Consider the following 25,613-nt stretch of genomic DNA (forward strand, 5'->3'; position numbering starts at 1 on the left):
TCTGTGCTCTCCCCCCCCCCCCCCCCCCCCCCCAAGGTTATTTGAAGGTTTTTTTTTTTCCAAGATTTTTTGCTCTATTGCCTTCCCAAGTTGAAGGCAATCATTGCCTTGATCAAGTTGAGGCTGACTGGCCCCAGGTCCTCTTTCTTGCCCTTCTTTATGATTTGGTAGAGCCTTCAGCACCTGAGTTGAAGGCACAAGAAAAATGATTCATTTCACACAAACTTCTGCGCAAAATTCTAGTTTGGCATGCAGTTATATAGAGATTAATACACATACATAGATTAATAATTAATAAACAAATGAAGTTACATACAATCTAGTTAAAAATGTCTCCTTGTTGCTATGTCTCATTCCTTTATACTGCAGCTTTCTTGTTTCTACTAATGTCAGGGATGTTGTATTGTCTTAATTTAGACAGGTTCTGAACTTCTGCTGATTAAAAACAAGCTATAAAAACAAGTTTTGGGTCCAGTTGTCCATCTCAAGCAAAAAGATGTAGACATTCCTTAAATGAGACACAATTAAATATTAGATATGTTTCACCAGATTGGAATTGTCTTTTAAAATAACATTTTAAGCAGCCCCAGATAATACTTTTTCCCTGAAACATTCTTTGATTCTCTAAACTTCTGATTTGGGCAAATGTATTTCTCTGAATTGAGTGGCTTCATTGGCAGAGGGCTGAAACATGCAACAGAATTAATTTGCCTTAACAAGCAGCTTTGTGTCAGCTGAACCACCGTGACTGATGTTGAAGGTGTTTTTAACCTATGGCAAATACAAGATAGAATGTATTAGCTCATACCTTAATGAAAGAGTTGAAGCAAGTGCATTTTATCTTATATTTGTAATGACCAAAGAATGCACAGATAGTTTACTGTAGCTTGGTAAACACATGGTATTAAACTCATGCATTAGAGCTGTAACTCTTTCATAAAACAACAATTTGGATGAGGTAGTGGCCAATCTTCTTCATTAGGTATGTGATTTTTAAATGTTTAGGAGCTCGTGACTCATTATCTGTCCACCTCTGCTCGTTCTGCTGATGCTTTTGCTCCAGGACTAAATGGGGCAAAAGTGACTTTCTGAAAAGTGTGGCAAAAAGCAGTCCAGAATAGACCGGCACAGATGAATGTTTGGTAGTTCTTTAGCAGTAAAATACTGATGGCTAATGGCACATGTCCAGTTCACATTTGACGTGTTGAAATGCAGGTGCCTACAACATCTACCAGTTCTTACAGGGGTGTTTCTTGCCTTTCCAATTTTACTTTGGTGCAGGATGTTTTATTTTTTCAACCCAAGTCCCATCCCTCAACATGGTTTAGATCACTTTTTAAAGGTATTTTATCTTATGTATGTGTTTCTCTTATCTCCTTCCACATTTGACTTAATGTTGCTTTAATTTTCTCTAAACAAATTGAACACGACAATTACTAGATTTTTATTTATCATGACCCCTCATTCTTCAGGGATGAGAATTTCAGCTCAGAGAGATCTCTGTATTTCACCTGCTGGAAATTATACAAGGCTTGTTAAAGAATCAAAAGACAGGCTGAACAGCGGTTGTTGCTTCCACTCTTTGGTGGTACTTGACCTTTCTTCAGGTGGACCTATCATTTGATTTTAATTCTTCCCGTGCCTTGTGCCAGCTACTCTCTTTGCTCTGTTTCTGTCTCTTTCTCTTGTTTCCTGATACTGCTTCCAGTGAACTCCCTGATGCTTCCTGTTCTCTCCTCGTTGGCTGAGTAGTGCTAATGCTAAACTTTCCTCAGATCTTTGTCCCTTCCGCTTGACACAGAGCCCTTGGATTGCAACTGTCCAGCCTTCTTTTAAAGGAGCAGGTTCCAAATAACTGCTGTCTGAGTATCAGTTGATAAGGAAAAGAACTGTTGCTTTATCTCTACCCTCGTAAGTATTTTTCACAGATGGCTGAGAGACAGCAAACAAACTGGTCTGTTAGGACTGCACTGTAAAGATCAGTAAGCAAGTGGGCTGTAGAAGTTGCTGCTCATATATCAATGGTAGAACTTGGAGTTACTACAACAATGCTTGATGCTTGAGGATGCAGTGAAAGGTTGCTACTCTTTTTAGTAGGAAAAGGAGACCAAGAAATGTCCTATTAGCTCAGCGGGCTTTGAGAAAGGGTATAACATTCAAACTTGTTATGACAGGTTGATGACCACTTGAGGTTAGAGATCATCCTCAAATACTCTTTACCATACAGGGTTTTTTCATGCTTTAATACTAGTAATTTTGATAGCTGCCAGACAGTTTCTTGAAAGCCTCACCCTCTTTTTGCCCCTCCCTCCTCATGATTCATCTGGTAGTGTCTGATATAGCCAGCTCTAAGAGCAACGTGTGAATAACAGGCATTTCATGTACTATGCCCTGAACTCCTCTATGGACTGATCAAGTGCATGTGCTAAAAGAGTGGCTCTATTGAGCTAAAACCCTTACAGAACAGGATTTGAGGGAAAATTTCACCAGATCATGAAAAGGTGAAGAGTGATGTGTGCCCAGCATGAAAAGGGCAAAGACCATTGAATGGTGATATGGAAATCAACATATGTTTGGGGGGGAGAAGAATAGCGTAGGTCATTTCCTATCATGAAGGATACTCATGTATTAACGTATGAGTAGACATAGACATTGCATATTAGGTCAGTCCAGTTATAGCCTGAACAGTCAGCATTTGCTTGTACATAGTCTTAAATCAGTGAGAAATTATATCAGACTTGTAATGGTTCCCATTACTTTTTCTTTCTCTCTTATTCTAACAGATACTATCAGCACATTGTATTATACATTCATTTTATAATGACACACATTAAACACATAACAGTAATATTTTTGCTTTTGGTATTTTCTGACTGATGTTTACCTATGACTTTTTTGGGTCTTTTGATACTCTATAAAACCTTCAGTTAATAAGTACTTATATACTAGTGAATTGAGTAGTTATGAACTTTCTTAGCAGCATTTCAGCAACTGGTATCTATGTGTAAACAGTATTAAACACAAGAGTATAAAGCTAATGTGGTAGCAGAGGAAAATGGTGTGATATGGAATATTGCATAATTTTTGCTAATCTCATAAATTATAAGCTTGAAAGACTAAAGGGTTTAAATATGTTCTTTAAATGAAAGGCTAATCGGTATAAGAGGAAAAGACAATAATAAAATGAAATTACCATTACTCCTTTTTCTCTTTCTGATCCTTGAAGCATTAAGGCCATAAAATTAGTTTTGTTCTGGTGATGCTGCATCTATTTACTAATAAACTACCTGAAAGATTATATGTATCTTTTGAGGGAAAAAGAAGGCTGGCATTCTTTTTTTATTTGCAATTATTATTTGTATAGCTCTTGAGAGGAATTTAGAACCGAGATATGTGTTTCCTTATTGGAAATGAAGCTTGTCAACCACAGTAAAACTTTTTTTTTTTAATAAGTACTCAGACTTAAATAGAGTATTTTTCTTGTACATGTAAACATTTTAGTGTTGCAGCTCGGAATAGGGTAAGAAAGTGAAACTAGCAGAGTCCCAGCCTACACTGTGGACTAAATTCACTTGGATGCATGCCGCAGGAGTCATTCAGGCTGGTTAAGTCTCAATGCCATGTTAGAGAAGAATAAGCTGTGTGCTGTATTTTGCATATCCAGGTTTTATTCTAAAGGAAGTCAGAGTGCAGCATCAGAAGGAAGCTGCAATATGCTCCAGTAACTTCCCTACCAGGAGTGAGCACAGGGTCAGTGCAGAAGGACAAACTAGAGCTTTTCTTTGTGTCCTGTGGACTCTGCCAAAGTGACAAAAGTTGTTCCACAGAGCTGAATGAGTTGTAAGACAAGTTACTTGTTTGTTGCTAAACATTAAGTTATTCCACTGGTTTACTGTAGTGCCATAAAACAGATGAGAAGAAACTTAACTATATCTTTTTTAGATTGATGGTTATTTACAATACCAAGTTGGTTGACTACACAAATCTGTGCTAAGCATTGCAGGATGTTAAATCTAATTCTTAATACTCTATTCTGAAAAAGCTTGCTTTGGTAAAGAAAGGTAAGTGCAATTTACCTTTTCTTTACTGAATAAGAAACAAAAGCATACTACATCAGTCCTTAGGTTCTTTAATCTTTAACCATCCGGGGGTCTGTTCTGAAACATTGGCCTTTTCTATTGTTCCAACTTAATGAAGATAGATTCCGCCCCCCACCCCCTCCAAATGGATACATATGACTAATCCAACTGTGATTTCAGTGTAAAAGTCCTTAGTTTAGAAGCCTTCTTCCCTAGTGAAACAGTAACCCATACAAGCTTATAAATACTAGGATTTTGTATTATGCATAACTTAAACTGAGGCTATCCAATCTTTCCAGCCATGTGACTGAGTCACCTCTTAACACTCTCTGTACTGCTGAGAGTCAGAACATGCACACCTATACCATATATAACACAGAGTCAAAAGGCAGTGGAGCTTCAGGAGATAGAGGCGACACTGGCTTCACGGCGATTCCTCCACTTCTGTGCGATAGGTGCTGGGCTAGGTAAAGAGCATTGCTGAGTCCCAGGGTAACCTGGTGATGACAGCTCCAGCAGCCCCTGCCAGCTCCCTTCTTCCCACAGCCAGGGATTTGGATTACTCAGCAGCCCCCACACCAGAATAACCCTGCTGCTGGTCGCCTGACGTAGCCATGGCACAGGAGCTGCATTTGGCCTGCTCACAAGCAACATGCAGCTCACGACCCACAGGTTGGTTACCCTGACTTAGGCGTTAGCTCACTTACAAAATCTGTATTTCATAGTTCTAATCCAGTTGCTGTTGTTCATATGGGCTGCATTGCATGTTTTCCAGTAGTGTATCAATCTCTAGTGTTGAACTGCATGACTGTTCTAGCATATAGTCTGTATGTCTCTTGTTTTAATTTTGTCTTTTCTTTTTTTCTTTTTATTCAGACAGGGGATTTGGCTTCTGTGCAATTAACAGGAACTCCAAATAGATGGGAGGTCTTGTCTGCAGCTCCTGCCACTATAAAGGATGAAGCTGGTAATATAGTACAGATTCCAGGTGCTGCCACAGTAACTTCAAGTGGGCAGTATGTCCTTCCTATTCAGAGTTTGCAAAATCAACAAATCTTTTCTGTTGCACCAGGATCAGATTCGTCGAATGGTACAGTGTCTAACGTACAATACCAAGTAATACCCCAGATCCAGACAGCGGATGGTCAGCAGGTTCAACTTGGCTTTGCAGCCTCTTCTGATAATAGCAGTATAAACCAAGAAACTGGTCAAATTCAGATAATTCCTGGCTCTAATCAAACCATCATTGCCTCTGGAACACCTTCAGCTAATATTCAGAATATCTTATCACAGTCTGGTCAAGTCCAGGTTCAGGGAGTTGCAATTGGTGGTTCGTCTTTCCCCGGCCAAGCACAAGTAGTTGCTAACGTCCCTCTTGGACTGCCAGGAAATATTACTTTTGTACCCATCAATAGTGTTGATCTAGATTCTCTGGGACTTGGCGGTGGTTCTCAAACCATGACAGCAGGCATTAATGCAGATGGGCACTTGATAAATACTGGACAGGCCATGGATAGTTCAGATACTTCTGAAAGGACTGGTGAGCAAGTTTCTCCTGAAATTACAGAAAGCGCCACTGATAATGACTTATTTGTGCCAACATCATCTTCATCACAATTGCCCGTTACCATAGACAGTTCAAGTATATTGGAACAAAATGCAAACAACTTGACCACAACTAGTGGTCAAGTTCATAGTTCTGATCTTCAGGGAAATTACATCCAGACATCAGTCTCTGATGACACACAGGCTCAGAATATTCAGGTCTCCACAGCACAGCCAATTGTACAACACATACAGCTTCAAGAGTCTCAGCAACCAACCAGTCAAGCCCAGATTGTACAAGGTATTGCGCAACAGACAATCCACGGTGTGCAAGCAAGTCAAAGTATATCTCAACAGGCTCTTCAAAATCTTCAACTGCAGCTGAATCCTGGAACTTTTTTAATTCAGGCCCAAACAGTGACCCCTTCTGGGCAGATAACCTGGCAGACATTTCAAGTGCAAGGAGTTCAGAACTTGCAGAACTTGCAAATTCAGAATGCACCTGGTCAACAAATAACTTTAACCCCTGTGCAGACTCTCACTCTTGGTCAAGTTGCAGCAGGTGGGGGGTTGACGTCAACTCCAGTTAGTCTAAGCACTGCTCAATTGCCAAATCTACAGACGGTTACAGTAAACTCTATAGATTCTGCTGGTATTCAGCTGCATCAAGGAGAAAATGCTGGCAGTCCTGCAGGTATTTATTTTACTCTTTTTGCAGAATTTTTTTTTTTTTATTCTTGCATGTGGTTGGTTTAAATGGTGATAATCGTAACATTATTGTCTTGCTGCGGAAGCCTACAAAATACAGTGGGTTAAACATAGTGATGGCAGATTTTATTTGAAACTACTGTTCCATTAGAAACTGCTGTAATGGTAGAACATAGTCCCACCTCACTTCTTTTAGTATAAGCTCCTGTAACTCCCTGCTGGTCGTATTAGTTAACAGCTCTTCTAATACAATGTTTATCAGTGCTTATAAGTCTTGCCAGACAGAAGATCTGCATACTAAATTGAGAAGGGGGAAATCTGACTATCAACTACCACTCTTCTAAGGCAGCAGTGTCATTAGCATACCCCATTCTTCCCAGTCCTGAATAGATGAAGTTTTCATGGAAGATCCAAATGTTTCTGTTGATACAATTTTTCTTCCCCTGAAAATTTTCAGACCCCCCGAGGTGCTGTTACTCATCCGCTGTTTTGTTAAATTTGTTTCCTACTGATTTAATATCAGTGTACCTACAATGTACAAAACTCATGTAAGCAGAAGTGAAACAAGCATGTAAATAACAAAATGGAAGCTGTGCTTAAGAACATATGTGAATTTCTAGTACTACTTATTTGCATTATGTTTCAGAATGTACAATTGTTAATGATAAACTTCACAGTGTGTTTTATCTCTGTAAGCAGAGAAGAAAGTCTATTTTCTTAAAATAGGTGTTTCTAATGTGAGAAAAAATAAACATGCCTGTTTATTTTTGGTGAATTAGATGCAGTGCATTCCAAATTTCAGTGTGTAGCTACCTGAAAGAAAGAATAAGAGATGATTGAGGTTCAAGACATTTTGCTGTACCAGAAGCCATTTAATTTCATCATTGCGGGGTTGTGCCCAGGGTAGTTATGAGGGCCAGAGTGAGCAGTAGAGGTAATTTGAGAGGGAACTGTTGCACAGAGTAGCTTGGGAATTGCTGTTTTACTATAATCATGTGATCCAAGGCTCTGGTTCATTAAGATACTGAAGCATAAATGTTGAAGTAAAACAAATGTTTTGTATTGCATGCCTATTTAAGCATGTGAGAAGAATGCAATGTTAAGTGAAAAATGCCTAGAGGACCTGCTGAATTGGGTTTGTTTCAAAAGCCTACTGATTATAATACTTAAATAGTTATTGATATTGGTATATTCTATGTCAGGAAGCTTGCTTTCCCTTTGGAATCTAAAATCTGAATTTAAAATAATAAGCTGGGATGTTTTTCTAGTTCATTTTGTTTTGGAGGTGACTTCTATATTATGGACATACCAAGGCAAAGTTACCCAGACCTAGATAAGCCTGCTCTTCATTGGCTTGTAGGCAACCGCACCAAATAGATGAGTGTACTGCTCACAGCCCTTGCTCTGCTGGGTAGTCTTGATTCTTAAATTTTCTATTTTCAGTGACCACAGAAAGCCTTGGTTTGTCTCCATCACACCTTGTTACCTATGAGGACATGGGGTATAGACATCAGTAGCAAAAAGCATGTATTGTGCATGATAATACGGCTAAACTCAGATGTCAGAATCTAACTCTTGGAAAAAGGGCCCTGTGGCTAATATGAAATACAAGGAAGATGAGACTTCTTTATTTCTGAGATTTATATTTGGTATAGGATCATGTAGCTAATGTTATTGCTTGTGGAGTAACATAGCAGAAACTTGAGAAGAAAGATAGAGAGGAAAAGGAGAGAGGAACCAGCAGAAAAGACACATGAAAAAGAAGTTGAGCCTGCTGTGTGTATTAGTTTGTCTATTGATGGTCCTTGAGCGTGTTTTAATGGTGGTTCATAATAAAATGCAAGGGAGTTCCATGAAGCATTCCTTCAGTGTATTTTCCTGTGAGGAATTTCACATGGGAAGGGAAGAGAGTAAATGGGATATATGAAATGTGATTAAATAGGCAGAAGCAGTAGATGAATAGCAGAAACTATTGCCTGAAGTGAATAGCTATTAAACACCTGGTTATATTAAAGATAGGGTGGGGATTTATAGTGACATTTTTCCTACTTGTCTAGGAATAGTAAATGGACTGAAAGGTATTAAAACTGCCATCCCCTAAATTTGGGGAGAATTTAATTGGTCCCTCCTTTATGTTACAAGAAACTCACTTTTCCAAAGTAATGATCAATGTGAAACTGCTTCTAACTAACAGAATCAGACTGAATTATCTTGACTGACCTTCAGTGTCTTTTCCATATGCATCTGGTATTTTGTCTATATTGAAGTTGTCTGAGATAATCTTTCTCAGTGATGTTCCTCCCCTTTTTATTTGTAACCCCTTACAATATGGTATGGCACCCTTTCTTCAGGTTGAAGAATAAATATGCAATTAGAAGCAGATAATGAAATTACAAAAATCTTTTTTGCAGTTAGAAATACATTGCTCTTCTGATCTGCAAATGAGGAAAGCCAGTTTTGTTTTAAACTGAAAGAGGAAGGTATGTGGAAGGGACAGCAGAATGAGAGAAGTTAAAGCTAAAGGGTGAGAGGCTACTTGATTCCTCTTTTCTGCAAACTACCAACAAGCTTTGAAACAAGATAAGAAGGGTTTCCCTGTATTTTGTCCCCCCAGCCCAGATAATGCACTGCCTTCCATAACAAATACAGTCAGGCTGTATTTTCTGTTTTCATTTAGCAAAACTTTTCTACCTGAGGCAAAAATAAAAAGAACATATTCCTAGTCTTGGGTCAGAGAAGGTTGGTAATTATCTGAAGTCCAAATAACATAGATTGCTCTGTTAGTGGTGTAGCTGTGAAAACTGTGGGTTAGGTTTTAGATTTTGGTAGCTACAGCCCATTGCTTGAGAGGTGTTCTTCCAAGCCTCGCTTCCCAGGTAGGCAGCAGAGGACATCTTTACTGTTCTCATGAGTGTGTGAGAGGAAAAAATGTCTTTAGGTCATACATTTTCTTTACATAATGGAAAGTCATCACAACTCTAATACAAAGCTAATAGCTTTGTCCAGTAAATGTACAGTTTTCTTTGAAAAATGTCCAGTAATTATGCTTCTACCAAAATGTCCACTTTACCAGGCGTACATATGCAGAGACTTCCATTGCACTGAATTTGTTCTGAAAAGTCTTGCCTGAGCTTGTTTTATCTTCGAATGTTTATTAGAGTTCATATTCCTCCTCATTGTGCTTAGTGTTGTCTTGTGGTGGAGAAGGGAAGGGTATTGGTTAGTCAGAGCTGAAACTTTCTTCAGCATTGCTTTTCAAAACAAAAAGCTCTATCAAATAGTATCTACGTGTTAAACACTGGCAAAGAGATATTTTTCTCACCTGTGTTCTGGCTTCAGTCTTCTGGTCTTGAGAGGAAGTTAAACCTGAGAAAGCTCTCTGTAGTCTACTCCTTTTGTTGGCAAGTTTGTAATAAAACACTACGTTGTGTGTAACAAAAAGAGCTATTACATGCACAGTTCACATTACTCTTTAGCAACTTACCTGTTCAAGAAAGGTATTTATTTTTATTAGCATGTTTATAGACTTCTTCTTCAAACATTTCATATAAAGTAGCACTCTTTTTGGAAAAATACAGGGTACTGAAATGTACCAACTTGGTTTTCATGTTTCTGATCCTGTAAGTTTTGTCAATTTGAAAGAATTTTTAATTAACTGGATTTTTTTTTTCCCCTAAAGCCATTGTCCAGACAAAGGAGACTTAACAGTGTTAGTCAAACTCTAATTGTAATGGTGTCTCAGCTAATTTATTAATGTACTGAATCACAGTTTTGGATTGGTTATTTAATGAAAAAAGGCAATTTTACCAGGTCTTATTTAGGTTGCTTAACTTTTTATAAGATGCTGGATGCATTTTTTTTGATACTTCTTTCGACTGTTCCGGTAGCATCTGAAGAAACTAGCAAGTGACCTGAGAAAAAGTAGCATTGGCTTGAGAAGGGACTTTGCTGCTTATCAACCCAGACACACTCAACTGGAAGATTCATTTATTTAAAAATAAAAAAACCCCTACAAACAGTTTTCCAGGTTGGTGTACAGTTGGAATAAAGTCAAAGGGATTCCTTTCAAGAGTTGACTCAAAAGTGCCAGTGCAAAACTGAGGTCTTCATTTCTACATCTTTCTTCCCAGCTCCTCCTCTGCAGGAGTATACACAGCTTCTTAATGGACTCATCTGCCTGCTGCCATTGAAGCTTACAGTCATGCCTGTTGATCAACTTATACCAGCTGATAGAGAGTGGGAGTGGTTGGCTATTTGTGGTGGGGACTTCATTCCATTCCTGCCAGAACCTGAAGTCTTTATCATGCTGAAGTAATTTAGCTATTCTAAATTTGGCAAAGAAATTGGCTGACAATTTTCAAGGTAAATAGTTGCCCAAGTGACAACTTATCTGTCCTCTGCTGGTATCTGGTGAGGCTTTGGTCTAACATCTGTTAGGTAAAACAGTCTAAACCCCCAAACAAACAAAATTAAAAATGGAGTATTTACAGTTTTACTTGCAGGGGTGGTTGTTTCAATGTTTTAATGCTTCTGGTGAAGTAGTGCAGAATGCTACTTAAAGCATAGCTTTCTTCTGGCATCTAGAACTTTATAAAAAGTTTTGGCTGGTTTTCAGCATTACACAACTTAGTTTTTTCTCTTTCTTTTTAAGTTCCAGTTTTTAACCTTATTAATTTTACTTTCAGTTATGCAGTTTTTCCTTCTATGGCATTCTTTATACCAAGCTTTTGAGAGAAGGGCATGGTGTTATTATGAAATTGAATCTGATTGCCAAAAAACGTCTTATGAAATGCATGAAGTAAACTGAAGCAATGATGTTAAGTAAATACTTTCATCTGACAACATCTGTTTTGGGCTATTCCATTTACATTTGAGGCATTTAGTTTGCATGTTGTAAAATCAAAATAGTTAAAAACAATTCCCCCACTGTTTTATTTTTGATGTGAAAAATTAAATTGGAAACCCTGACAAATTTAAGTTAGTGCAGGAATTAGAGCTATTTATGTACCAATTTTGTGTAAATAGTTTGCTTTCAGCATGCTTAAATTACATTCCTTGTTTTCTCATAGTTTTCAAAGGAAATTAATAAATTGTGGAAGAATTAGACAATCATGCTTGTATGTGTTTCACAGTCTTGCTTATAACAACATATAATAAATTATCTCACTTCAAGTATAAGAAAGTTTGTATAACTTTAGTTTGATTATTTTTTCAATGCAGTATCTGCTGCTATGGAATAGAATTGCATTTTTTCTTCAAATCCTTGAAAAAATTGAATTGTCCCATCCTTCCTCTGTGTCTGTACTTCATGTGCTTTTCTGCTCTGTGTTCCAAACAGCTCAGAGTCTAATTAATTTTCTTCCAGCCCATGGTGGTGAGGTGAAACTTTGTTGTGTGTATGTTACTCTTAAGTGAATATTCTGTCATGTATGCTGAGTGTCTGGTGATGCAACTTAGATTCTCAAGGTTAAGGAGGTTAGCCTGAGTTATCTTAGGCTCAGGTATCCTCAGGATGTTCAAAAAAGAATATATTACCCAGTTTCAGGTACTCATTCCTTTTTCATTTTTAAATACCCTTTTTACAAGATACTCCTGAAGCAAAAGGAAAACTCTCTTATACCATGGGGATGTATGGCAAATATCCATTCAGTGAAAGAGGCAAGGGATTTTACTTCCAGTATGCTTCAACTTAAAAAGAAGGCTGGAAACTCATCTTCTGTCTTTTTGCGGTCTCAGCACTTTAGGTCCATTGTTTCAGGTTCTGTGCTGTTTTCTTGCCTTTTGAACCTCCTGGCAGGATCACATGCTTCGGTTCTGATATCTCAAGCTAACTTGTCAGTACATCTGGCTCATAAAAGGTATCTGAAGTTTCTACCAAGGACAACTGCAGTCTTTTCATAATGCCAGGAGTGCTCACCAGGATCCTAGTTGTGATTGCCGTCTTGAAGATAAGGCTGGGTTGTAGATGGGTTGTCTTTCCTTACTTGTAGAAGACACGTTTTTTCAAAAGGTAGTAATTTTTAAGGACAAAAGGGGTAAAAAATACACATTGTCAGTGACATGTCCTCATTATTTATCATACAGAAATGATAGTTCTCAATCTGCATTTAAACTTCATGTCAGTTTTCAGTCCATGTATTCCATGTATGTTTTGTACTTCGTTTTTCTTACTCAAAATGTTTTACTGTATCCTAAGAAGTCATTTCCTGTGCAGAACTCTCAAGTGTATTATATCAACAATGGTGTCATCATTGATTTAAAAAAAAATTTACTTTTGAATCTAATTGTTACCATAGTCCCATTTTGAGTGGCATTAATTCTTTCCCTCCTTCTTTGAGTCTTTATAAAAATACTTCTTTTTGTCTTTATTTACCCTTTTTCAGTATTATCATAGTGCTAGCTTTTTTCTGACCAACTGGAGCATTTGCACGGTCGAAGGCTTGCAGCATTAAAACTGCAGAGAGGTCTTCAGCCTTCTCTTAAAATTATTGAATGAAAATTATCCTAGTCTGTTGATTTATTAAGTCTTTATTTCAGTAGTTGTTTTTACATCTTCCTGACTTACTGTCAGTGGGAAGCTTTTCATTCTTATGTAGTGATAGGACCATTATTTGGCTTTTACCTAAATACAGAACAGAAATACTTATTGGGCAGTTGTGCCTTCCTGAATTACTGCTGACAATTCTGTTTGACCCTAGCAGCAGTCTAATACTCTTTTATGTAGGAATACTTAACCCTGCTGGTGACAGAATTCTCTGTGTCCTCCTGCTTTCCTTACCTATTTCTGCAGTTCCTGACTACTTCTGTATCAAGCATAATCAACTTTTCTTCCCCCGTTCTAGTTATCCCCTCTTATATTTCCAACTATGGTAAAAAAGGAAAAAATAAGGGCATGCTGCAGCAGGCATTACTGTCCATAAGAATCCAAAATTTTGAGAATCTGTAGACAGCACATCTCAAAGAACTGCAGTTACTGTAGGGTAAGTAACTGTTCTTTGATGCATAATATGTGTTGTGGTAGCACTGGCTTAAGTACTTTTGTGATTCAAATTTTTAAATAATCGGCTTAGAATAATGCATAGGATCACTTGGAAATACAGTATGTGGCACTTCTTGCAAGAAAAAAATCTATAGCTCTATTTTTAATCATTTTGCTGGTACTGCGTAAATATTCAGTACTATGAGGTCCTGCTCTTAGACTTGTACACAGCAGTTGTTTTCCTCAGAAACCTAAAATCCGATTTACAGTTATTGAAACTACATGACAGTCTTTCTTCTGAGTTGAGGTTCTCAGGTATTTCAAGATGACATTCTGTAGTGTATCTTCTGTTGCCTTGTAACTTATTATGTAATAAAAATGCCTAAATTCACACTTAAGTTTTGGGGGGCAAATCAGAGTAGAAATCATTAACCTTGTTGAGTTTCCTGTCTGAAAGACTTGCACAGCTGGCCAACTAGTAGTGAGAGTTTAATTTAGATAGTTTAGTTTAGGAAGTTTAGTTTAGATGGGAATGAACAAGGACAGTATCTAAGAAATTTGAACATCTTCATTAAAGCTTCCTCACATCCAGAGATTAAGGCAAGATGAGTCAAGATACTGAGGGAATGTGGGTTGCACTGCACAGAAAACTGAAAGCAAACTTAACAAGAGAAGATGGAAAGGAGATGGGAATTCACATCTGTTTTCTTGGGAGAGGCGGGAAGGGAAGCATCTATTTGGAAAAATAAATGAATAGGCATGACTGATTAAAAGACATTGAAACTGCAGACAGTCAATTTGTGATGCTGTGAGGAAATTGGTGTGAAAGTATGTGCAGTGCTGCTGCAAATCTGTTTTCAGTTGAAAGACTGTATTTCTGCTTTTCAGATCAGGAACTTGTAAAGCTTAGCTGAAGTAAAAAGGTAGGGTGGCTTTCAGTGTCTAGGAAAAGCCGCTAAACCAGAAGCCTGCAGTTTGGAAACAGTTACAGGCAATGCTGAGAGTGCCTTTAAGTGACATTCTGCAGAGGCAGATATATAAAAAAATTAAAGTGGTGGCGTAGTCCTCAAATGAAACGATTTTGCACTGCATCCTCCTCCCTTCTCAGTTTATCCCTGTTTCTTTGGCTGTTGGGTAAACTAACAACTTTTCCCATAGATGAAGAAAACAGCATTTTCTTAAAGTCCTAGTTGAAACAGACCAAGATAGAACGTGAAGATTAACTGATGCGTTCATCTGATACATGGTGAAGTACGTAAATGACCTGGCTGTATCAGTGGGCAGCAGTAATTCTCTCCACACTAGATTATAGTTGAAATGTGCTCAAGAATAGTTTAAGCTGCATTTACATCTGCATAGTTTCATCCTGTCAGTTTAGTTATTCTTCTCTGAAGTGCTTTAAACAAATCTCTTCGTTATTGCTTTTATTTGCCAAATACACTTAAACTTGCTCCATATTGTAGCCAGCTCTGGGCTTTCTGTGACTATGAAATACTACCTTTGGAACAAAATTGTGCACCAAGATCCCAGTTTCCATCCTTTAGAGGAAAGCAAAACCTAGAACAAATCTACCTCACTGGATACCAGGAAGAACTTGAACAGAATAGATGGTTTTCAGAATCTGTAGGCAGTTTGAAACAGTATCTTTGTCTGAATTTCCCCTTCATACTTACTTAGTACTACGTCTTGAACTTAATTAAGAAGTAAGGGCATATAAAAATTTGAAAGCCTGGGAATAAAATAGTAGTAAAGAAAATGTAACCTTCGTTTAGCCTGTGTTTAATTGGTAGAAAACAAAAGTTGCCTCAAATTTACCAGTGTTTGCATCAACTTGTCATGTCTTTAGGGATTACATAAATTTTTTTTTTAGGCCCAATTTTTTGCAGAGTATGTGTAAAACCTAATATTCTGTCAGTTGAGACTGAATTAGAACAGAGCACATCCAGAGGAACACCAGGGGAGAAATGCAGAGTTGTTGCTATTTGTATGACTTTGTATAATCTCCAGTTCCATTGCATTGGAGAAGACTCTTTTGCTCTTCTCCATGGTTTGCTCCTTCTACTCCTTCATTTTCTTACTGTTGTCTAAATTACAGTGGCACCCCTTCCTCCCCCCAAAAATAGTGGTGGAATTTTCCCTCATCTCTTGCAATAATGTAAAACCTACTTGGAGGGCAACAGACTCATTGTTTCTAAGGACCTTGTTAAGTCAATCAGATTCACTGTGGGATTTGATACAATCCACCCTCCGCTATACTACATCCTGGAGACGCTAGATAAACAACTTGATCTTCTGATATTTCTTTTAATTTTGTTTTATTTAATGTATAATCTACATAACTAAAAAGTCCTGTCTGTAAATTGCCAGTTTACATTGTGCTTTTCTGGGTGCCTGGAGTAGAAGATGGTCCTTCTGAGGAATACCTAAAGCAATAGCTACACTTTCTGCCTTGCCAAGATAACCAGGAAACACAGCACAAAATTACAAACCGAGTACTACTTTGACTTCATTTCAGTTTTGCTTTTTTTTTAAATAACAATATAAACTATTGTATGTCTATGCAAATTGTTATTTTCTCCGGTATCCTCAACTCTTAGGAGTATTTTGTCTGTCCCTCTTTTTTTGTCCAAATAATTTTCTCATTTATGCCTCCACCATTATAAAACTATTATGAGCCTTTGTGCTGCTGCAATAATGGTGGTGATTGGGAGGAACTGGGAATAGAGAGATACTGATGAAAAAAGTGGAAGGAACTCATGATGAAAGTTTGCAAAATGGAACAAACATTGCATGAGTTGAAGGTAGAAAGTCCTGGATACTGCTGTGCAGTAATAGACATTCTAGACATGTTTCTATTGTTAGGTGTATCACTGTTATTAGAGTGTGACTTTGAGGTGTCAGTATAACAGGAGAAATCATATGTTGTATGGAATGTTTGACTTCAGTAGTGGAGTTGGGTCTTGGCAGCGCAGATCCATAACCCTAATTTGATCCATTCATCTTTGCTAGGACATGTTGATATCTCTTTTGAAGTATGTGTATGCAGTGCTAACTGGATTCCGCTACTGAGTTTACAAACTCACTATATGCCAGTGTCTAATGTTAGTAAGATCATAATGAAATTATCTTCTTAATACAGTGTTTTATTTTATTAACATTACTTTAATCCTTATTTTAAATAAAAACAATTTATGCAATGTACGTTTTGTGGAACATTTGATTGGTAAAAGAATATTGAGTATGATGCATAACAGATCCAGTCCTAAAGAGCTGCGTGGAGGCTTGAATTGGCCTGTGCTGGCAGCCTTGCCACTTTGCTGTATTTAAAGTCCTGTTATGTGCCCTGTTGAATAAGAGTAAATCAGGCTTTTGTATTTTTCTAAAGTTCCTGTAAGTGAATGTATTAGTATACTTAACAGTATCCAATTTGAAAGATCAATTCTATAAGCTCTTTGTATGTTGTATAGTGTTTTAATTTTTGCTTATGTAAAATGAATTTTATATATAACATGTATATACAGATTATTACGGATAATAAAATGATTTCATAGGGAAGGCTCAGAAAACGACTTCATTTGGTAGGAAAGAGAGTTTGGTGGCTAACACAGAGGACTAGAAGTCACCACAGAGGTTTTCTAGGTCTTCACATGAAAGATACTTGTTATGTTGCTGTCTGAAATGGTGACCTTCTTATGGTAACAGTGAAACTCAGTGTGCAGGTGACTTTGGACAAGCTTACCACAGTAGTTCTGCTGGATGTTACCACATTCGTAAAGCATCTGCAAAAGTGAGCGTGCTAGCTCCTGAATTCCCACTGCTCAGAGCCTGTCCTATTCATGCAAACTTAATTTCTAGCATTGACTTTTGCAGCCAAACCAGATAAATATTCTAGACTTCCCTGTTTCTGACCTGGAATTCTCTTCCCAATGCAGTGGTTTCCTAGAGAATTATTTTGACTTTAGTTACATCAGTGATGTAGTTTACAGCACAGTTCCACAAATGGTTATACATGTGCAAGTAAAAGGAAGGCAAACTGTGGTGTTGGGAAAGACTGGACTTAGACTTTATTAGCACCAAGCAGATTTTTGTGTGTAGCTACATCCTTTGTCTCTAAACAGATGAATGTTGGAGATGGTTCAGAAGGTAGACCAGGTAACTATTACTCTTTACATGTTTTATCATTAATTTCTTTCCTGATCTCTACTGGGACAGGATGCTGTTTATGATCTGACCCGGCACAGTTTTTCTTATGTTTTATCGTGCAATCTGTGCAGCTTTGTCTTCATTACACAGATGATGGCTGATGCACTGACTCCCAGAAAGAATTTAGAGTGGCCACAGTGCTCAGTTAAGGTTTCAGTGTTTGAGTAGGGTTTGAGTTAAGGATAAAAATCTACACAATAACTGGGTTTGTTCTGCAGAGAAAGCAGTCTCTTAAATACATCTAGAAAGACACACAGCTTTTAGGTTGAAGCTTCAACAAAAGAAAAAAAAAATAAAATGATGGTTTGCTTATTAGTTTGTGCTAGTGGGTAATAATTTTCACTGAAAAAAAACCACAGGTAAACTATTCTGTTGTACCAAAGAAGGGGCTGGGGTTCAGCTTTCTAAAATGATCTATAGAAACTGTCTTTTTTTGAAATCCAGACTTGCAGACTTTCAGCTCATTGGGAATCCAGAATAGTGTCTGAGGGGAAAAATGTTCCTATCAAAATGTAAATTTGTTAAAATAGTTGTTGTTTCACAGTGTACTGTGATGCTGTAATTAGTTCTTGGATTAGATTGAATGAATGCTCTGTAGGGAGAGGGTACACATAATTGCAAATGTCCATCCTATGAGGATAACTTAAGAGGCTTTTTTGCATCCATGAAACTGCAAAGACCTATTTTGACTACTAGCTCATCAAAACATTAAAGTGGTTCGTGTGTTGCTTACCTCACTCTAATGCTGAATAGCATTCTTCCCTAAATGTTTTCTTCTCTATGTATAGTGGAAAAGGCATAAATTTGAGGTGAGAAGGGGAAAATGGAACAAAGGCATGAATTTTTTTTTTGTTTTCCTTAGATATCTTGGCCTTTCTTAGGTCAAAACCTTTTATTTAATTGATTTCTCGTATTACTTTATATATCACTGTGTATACTGAAATCTTCTGAAGATCATAGAGAAAGACTGTTTCTACTACATGTCACACTAATTGAGAAATCCTGCAGAAACATAAATGGCTACTCAGGATCATTTTTTTCAACCTCTGTCCAACCTCTTGTTCCTCAGTTTTTCCCAAGTTTCAAGCAAGCAAAATCCTCCTGGTGACAGCATTCCCTACCAAGAACAGTTCAAACTTAAACTTTAATACTTCGTTATAGCTTGTCTTCAACTTTGAAATGTATAGTAAGATAAACTTTTTAAATACGTTACAGGTTACAAGGGCACAGAAGCAATGTCGGTATGCACTAAAGGTTGTTGACTTTTGACTGACATAGTGCTCTCAACCGTAAAAAGATTTGATCATTATGGTTTCCTTCTCTCTATTTAATGGGCTACTTATGGATCTGTGTTTGTTCTTTTCCTCAGATATTAGGATTAAAGAAGAGGAGCCTGATCCAGAAGAGTGGCAGCTCAGTGGTGATTCTACACTCAATACCAATGATCTAACACATTTGAGAGTACAGGTGGTAGATGAGGAAGGGGACCAACCACATCAAGAGGGAAAAAGACTGCGACGAGTAGCTTGCACGTGTCCCAACTGCAAAGAAGGTGGTGGAAGGTATGTAACGTTCAGTGTCATATAATGCATGTAATGATGAAAACAAATAATGAGTGAGGAAAAAAGGAGCCTTAGTTAACAGCAGTTGTCTGCAGTGAGGGAAAACTAGAGGCTTATGCAAAAGAGCTTATGCAATAAAGGACTGCCACCTTTATTTCTCGGTTTGCAGATGAACAGGCAGATTATTCCATCCTCTCTGAGTTACTCCATTAAGATTAATTGGAAAAATCTGGAGTTAGATGCCACCTAGTACAAGTGAGGGGGATAAAACATTGCCGTAAATAATATGAAAATGAAATATTTTGGAATATGCACATCCGTGATTGGCTTCCTATCATATGTCAAGGACTTGATTAAATCCTGTGTTCCTGCATTTCCTCACTGATTGAGCATTTTTTTTCCACAGTTTGATTGCTTTAGAGTGTTACAAAAATACAGTTATCCTGGTTTTCTTATTCACTGGTTTCCTAAGAAAAACAAGGTTTGTATAATAACTCTAAATACCAAATTTTGAGTTGACTGATTGTTTTCAGTCAAAGTTAGTGAAGATTTGGCTAACAAAGAGGTACTAAGTTCCAATCTGTGTAAAACTTCAGGGCTGCATAAGCAGCCATGTTTTATTATGCTACATCTCATGAAAGTGTTCTTCAGCTTTTTGTTACTATAAAGATTTTATTCTATTCCAAAACACTTCCTCTTAAACATCTCGGTTATGGATATGAGAGAGGAGGTGGGGATAATAGGCTGCCTTTTACAAGTGAAAATATTTAGGTGTGTTTGTGCTTGATATAATTGTGCAGGGGCTTCTTTCCAGTACGCTAAAATTTGTCCATTTGGATAGTAGTTTCTTCTCTAAATTGGAAGTCTTATTTATGTGAGAACTGTAATGTAAATTACTGAGTTCTCTTTAAAGAACCTGTCAGTGTCCTATGGCTCTAAGAGTTCTAAGAGTACTGGCTGAATATGTCTGTTGTCAAGACTTTTGTGGGTTTTTTTGCTGTATTTTCTAGATACCTTCTTTGCAAGCATGGAGAGGTAATTTACTTGGCATGCTTAAGATATATTGAGTGTTTAAAACAAAAACACTTTCATACATTTACATCACGAATGAAGCTAGTGATAATATCTGCAGTTAAGGTTATATAGCATCTTTGTCCATCAGCTTGTTAAATTGTTAAATTCCTATGTGTAGTTCACTGAAACCTGGCACAGACATTTCTAAGTTCTTGGTGAACCTTGGCTCTGCCATGAAGATCTGCCCAAAGTACACCCTGGGTTGAGACTTGCTTCAGTCTGGGAGAAAACCCTGAAAATGTGATTTGCACTGTCCGTACTCTTAGGCAACATAGAGATTTCACACGTTGCATCTTCCTCGTGCTCTATTCCAAACTACAGAGGCTTTAATTTAGAGACATCTTTACTTTAAAATCCTTTTCCTCCTAAGCGGAGTTGCTATAGCACCAAATTTTAAAGTCGAAGCCCCAGAGAGATCTTTTTTAGAGGTGGTTTTGATGAAGTCTGGAAAAGGGTGTAGTCTGACTGAAACTCACATATGGGAATTCGGGAAGGAGTTCAGTAAGAGCTAGGACAGAGTTTAGATAGGTGAGAATCTGAAATCCACTGTAAAGGAAGGACTGGACACATCAAATGTACAAAGTAGGAAAAGTAGGACAGGAAGTCAGGATGTGAGAAGACTGGAATAGAAACAGGATAATGAAGGAGACAATGGTGGGCAAACAGAAAAAGAGTGAAAGTGCCTACAGTTGCTAGAGCAACTTTCCCACTGGAATGTAGAATTCCTTCAGAGTCTAGCAAAAAGGAGTAAGCCCACTTGGAGAAATATTTTCCTTCTTCCTCTGATACATGTTGATCATCTTCCGTAGCTGCTGCAGTTTATCTCTAGTGCTGTAATTCTGAGTTTTGATTTGTCTTTCAACTCTGCTGATGACTTGTGGAGTTTCAGACAATAGGACATTTGCTGTTATATATTTTTTCAGATAGTGTTCACAATTCTTAAAATGATGTTAAGCTTGCAAAATGGAAAACTTGGAAGTCGGCAAATGCTGAAGTTAAGATGTTCTGGGCAAATTTAATTTAATCCCTTGTGCATATACAATATCATTTGGTTTCTAATTACATGACTGCATACTATTTTTTTCATATGACCCCAGTGCCATTCAGTGGATGGGATGGATGATGCACAGGGAGTGAATCAGGGCTCTGTAATGATTGGCACCTGCTTCACTTATTGCAGAAATTGGAAGGCATTTAGGGGATGAGATACAGGATTGCAGCAACAGGGCTCTCAAGTTTTGGAGGTGTTTGAAGCAGAAGCATACTGCAGAAGCACCGAGTTCATTCCTGTAAAGAAGTCGATTGAGCTGAATTGTGAACATCTACAGTACTCTAAGAAAGTATGCATCTACTGTATTGAACTTGACACCTCAAGCTGGTGGGTGTTTGACAATTTTGGCCTTAATCTCTTTTGACCTCATGTTTGGATGTATGAAATGATTGTACTAGTTCAAGTTCACTACACAGGAGTGTTGCAAGATGATACATTCATTGATGTTTGTGAATTGCTTAGACACTGTGAGTGTTGTGAGTGCCCGTGCTGAGGAAAAAAAAAACCCTGGGGAAATGAATAATTCTGTATTTAAGATAGTACTTAAACAATATGTAACTAGTAAGACAAGAAAAGCGCATTAAATCAGTATGAAAAAGCTGAATAGCATTTCACTCAATGAATACTATCCCTCGTGTGCACTGAATGGGGTAGGAAAAAGTAGTACATGGCTTCACATATGCAGACTTCATCATAATTTCATCTTTTGTGTAGCCTTAGTTTTCGCATTTCTATGGCAGTACTATGAAAATACTTAAATATTAATTCATTTGAAGACTCCAGTCAAGGAGTAGGCCTGAGTCATATCCTTTTGCTCAGTGGTGATGGTTATTGGCCAGTGCAGCAAGAAAGGCCTCTTAGCATGACGTGTTAGGGCATAGTGCCACTGTCACAGCTGCAAAGCGTCCACATAGAATTTGGCTCATGTCCAGTCAGTTTAGAGCACACATGAAGCAAACATGCAGATGCCTATATGAAGCTGTGTAGAATAAAGACACTTAGTTACTCATTTACAGTGTTCTTGCAGATTTCATTCTGTGAATCCCTAACTTTCCTCTCACTTTGAACTACGGAGTCCGCTAAGGAATTCTGTCACCAATGAGGTGAGGTGCGTAGAACTATGTATGCTACACCACCTACGCACAGTAAACTGACCATGAGTTGAACCTTGGTTTCCTTCAGTCTAGACTAAAGGTGCAATTAAAAGTCAAATGATTGACTTAGGATCCTGTCTTAAAATTATTTAAGGGAATTTTGGTGTGATTTCCTGTCATTTGTGTCACATTTCTGTACTGTATCATGCAAAGTTACAAAGTATTTGTACTGATTATTGTGGAGGGGAGGACTGTAGTATACTTGGAGAAGCTGTGAGGATCAAATACCAAATACAAAAAAATATTCTATATACAGAAATATATTCTCAAATGCAGAAATACATTTTGTTATAATAAGCACAGGCTGAGCACATCTTAGGGTTACATGGAGTCGGACAGGCAATTAAAGACACAGGATAGCAGGATCCTGTGGAGAATTCTTTCAGTTACCAAGACTGTGTAATGGAGAAGAGCCATGGGTGTTCCTTTGCCTTGCACCGCAATTGCTGGATGCCTTGAGCCACCAAACAAGAGGACCTGAAGAAGAGCTGTCTAGAACTGAATCATTAGATGAAGGTGAACGTAGAGCCTGAGAACTGTGACTAGTTGTAGTAAGGCAAAAGGAGGAATACAGAAGATTTCTTCCCTGGAGTCCAGGGAGCTGGGTGTTTTGGGCTGATAGATGAATGCCACTGGAACTGTTACAGGTACAGTGAGCTTTGTGTGGTGGCCTAGCCATCTGCAGAGGCTGAAAAACTAGAAAAGAAAGGGGGCAATCTAAAGACATCTTGCTAAATGCCTTTGAGATTGGCTGAATGTTCAAAACTTGTGAATATTGAGCTTTTGTGTAGGTGGCATAGTACAAAGTTAAATGCCTGACATTACAGTTAATTTTGCTTTTTAATCTTGGCTTGAGGGAAGGCCATGGAAGGGTGTGAACCTGACAGTTCAGATGTAGCAAAGGTTACCAAAAATGGATGTTTCAGCTGAGGTAGGAGATGTAAAAAAGGCAATGTTTGTCCTGGTCCAAAGAAATGATCTTCTTTTGGGACATTTGAAAAAGGAAAATTAAGTCAAAAGTATTCTTGCCAAGACTAATAATGATGGAAGAGTTTAAGATGTCAGGTCAGATGTCAGAGAATTTTTAATTAATGAAATTTATAAACAAGCTGTATAAAACAGGCGGGTGAACTTTCTGTGATGCTAGGGATTGAGGTGTGGCAATAAAACAAACAAACAAAAAGATTCATAGGCTCATGAGGGTCTACTGCTACCACAGCAGGGTCAAAAGCCTTCTGGACTCTCTACTACTGCCATTGAATTTGTTCTGAAGTCAAAACCTACATTGTCATGACAAATAATTAGTATGTAAAAGTGTTAGTTTTCTGAGACAAAATGACTAATGAAGCACTATGAATATCGCTCTATATTGAGACCTCTTAGAAACATTTTCTAGGACTTAATTGGATTTTATCTCCTTACTTTTCTGGACTGTCTGGAGTGTTTTAGGTGTGTATGTGCTTAGGTTGGAATTCCCTTTAGACACTGTGAGTTTTTAGAGTGAGTTAATTTCTGTGCCTGTTCAGAAATGCTTGCTCCAAGTGCTAGCTCCTTAAAGTGTATATGCATTTTACCCTGAACCCTCATTATATGTAAACCAGAATTGTTCTGAATGCAGGGATGAGAATCTAGGTCTAATAGTGGCTTGGCAAATCCTCAGCCACTGGACAGTTAAGCAGAAGTTGAGCACCCAATTTAAGGGAAAAAATTGCCTCAGGGAGGCAACTGAAAATTGTATAATTAGTCATGGAGGATGGAGTGCCCAAGACTGTGATTTCAGAATCCACTTAAGCTGTTCTGAGTGAACACTGCTGATGAGTAAGGTGGCCTGATGCTTGGCTGCATTTTCCAATCTCCTCCCTTGTACCAGCATTTACCATTCACATAGCTGCGTTGTCAGCCAGATCTATTGGAGTGCCCCTTTCAGCAGCAGTAAACATTTAAATTGGCTAAAATCAATCGTGATGCCCTGCGCTAGCCAGACTGATATCTTTCTCTGGGTCTTCAGAGGCTCGTCTCTCTCTGGTGATTTTTATTTAAACAAAACAAGTTAGGCTTTTGTGTTAGGTGCTTCCCCGAAGCAATCACCTACCATTTCAGTGAGGCAGCATCCTAAAATAGGCATCAAGCTCAGTAGTCTGGATTATACTATCTGTGAATTATATGTTCATTTTGGTGGATTTTTTTTCTTCTGAAATACCAAGGAATTAATTTAAATGTCAGCAAGATCAGCTGTTTCACTGCCACTCCTTTTAGTGGAAATATTCAGGTTAGTATGCTTGTCCTCCAACCCCAAACTGCTTCTCAGGTTTCCCCAAGATGCCAAAAGTCCCATCTGTTCTCTTCCCAGTTGCCAAAATCTCTAGTTTCCGTTTTGGCAATTGTAGTCGTTTGTGTTTTTCTTTGCCAAAACTGTCTTTGGTATGGTAAAAACTGAAAGTGGGAGAAATTTAAAATATGGGCACTTCAGCATCAAAGTAGTACAAACTGCTGTAATGACTGTATTTCCAACTTCATATACATGTATGCTTGCTAAAGATTACTCTTCTATCATTTAGATTTCACATGCTGTTGAATTTATAGTTTGTTGCAGAATTGGGATAGCATTATAGAATTTAGTTCCAGCTTCTTATGGAGTGTACTGGACTCTGATTGTATTTGAAACAAAAATGGGAGGCTGCTCAGGTTTGTTTGCAGATCTATTAGTATATGTAACCCCACTTATATGTATGACCAGTATTTAGGAGGAATGTATTAGAATGAATAACTTCTCTCTTTTTTTTTTTTTTAACAGAGGCTCCAACTTGGGAAAAAAGAAGCAACACATTTGTCACATACCAGGGTGTGGCAAAGTATATGGGAAAACTTCACATTTGAGAGCTCATCTCCGCTGGCATTCTGGAGAGCGTCCATTTGTTTGTACTTGGATGTTCTGTGGCAAAAGGTTCACTCGCAGCGATGAGCTTCAGCGACACCGAAGAACGCACACAGGTTTTCAGTCTTTGATTCTGGTGCATTTAACTAAAGACGTGTCATGGAAGGGCTTGGATAAATAACTTCTAAGAGGAGAACAGATCTTTGTATTGGATTGATTTTAATGTAGTGTGACTTTTCTAAAATCAGCTAATACTTAGAGCTATGTATACACTTTGGTTTCTTTAGTAGGTCTGAGGAGGAAAATCAGCTACCTTTTTTGATTCAGAACTGAGATTTAAGCTAATATTTAATATAGCTTAATCAGAATACTTTGATTCAGGT

General features: G+C 37.9%; 1 protein-coding gene across 1 annotated transcript in view; it reads left to right on the forward strand.

The window, feature by feature from the left end:
* The window catches only part of SP3 (Sp3 transcription factor), a 46,279-nt gene that overhangs the window by 16,884 nt on the left and 3,782 nt on the right, over window positions 1–25,613 (forward strand). Inside the window, exons 3-5 of the mRNA XM_009333298.1 lie at window positions 4,956–6,318; window positions 18,884–19,076; window positions 25,150–25,346. Of these exons, the coding sequence (XP_009331573.1) occupies window positions 4,956–6,318; window positions 18,884–19,076; window positions 25,150–25,346 (1,753 nt within the window). The remainder of the gene's footprint in view (window positions 1–4,955; window positions 6,319–18,883; window positions 19,077–25,149; window positions 25,347–25,613) is intronic.

Source organism: Pygoscelis adeliae, unplaced genomic scaffold, assembly GCF_000699105.1.
Source record: "Pygoscelis adeliae isolate BGI_AS28 unplaced genomic scaffold, ASM69910v1 Scaffold160, whole genome shotgun sequence".
Lineage (NCBI taxonomy): Eukaryota > Metazoa > Chordata > Aves > Sphenisciformes > Spheniscidae > Pygoscelis > Pygoscelis adeliae.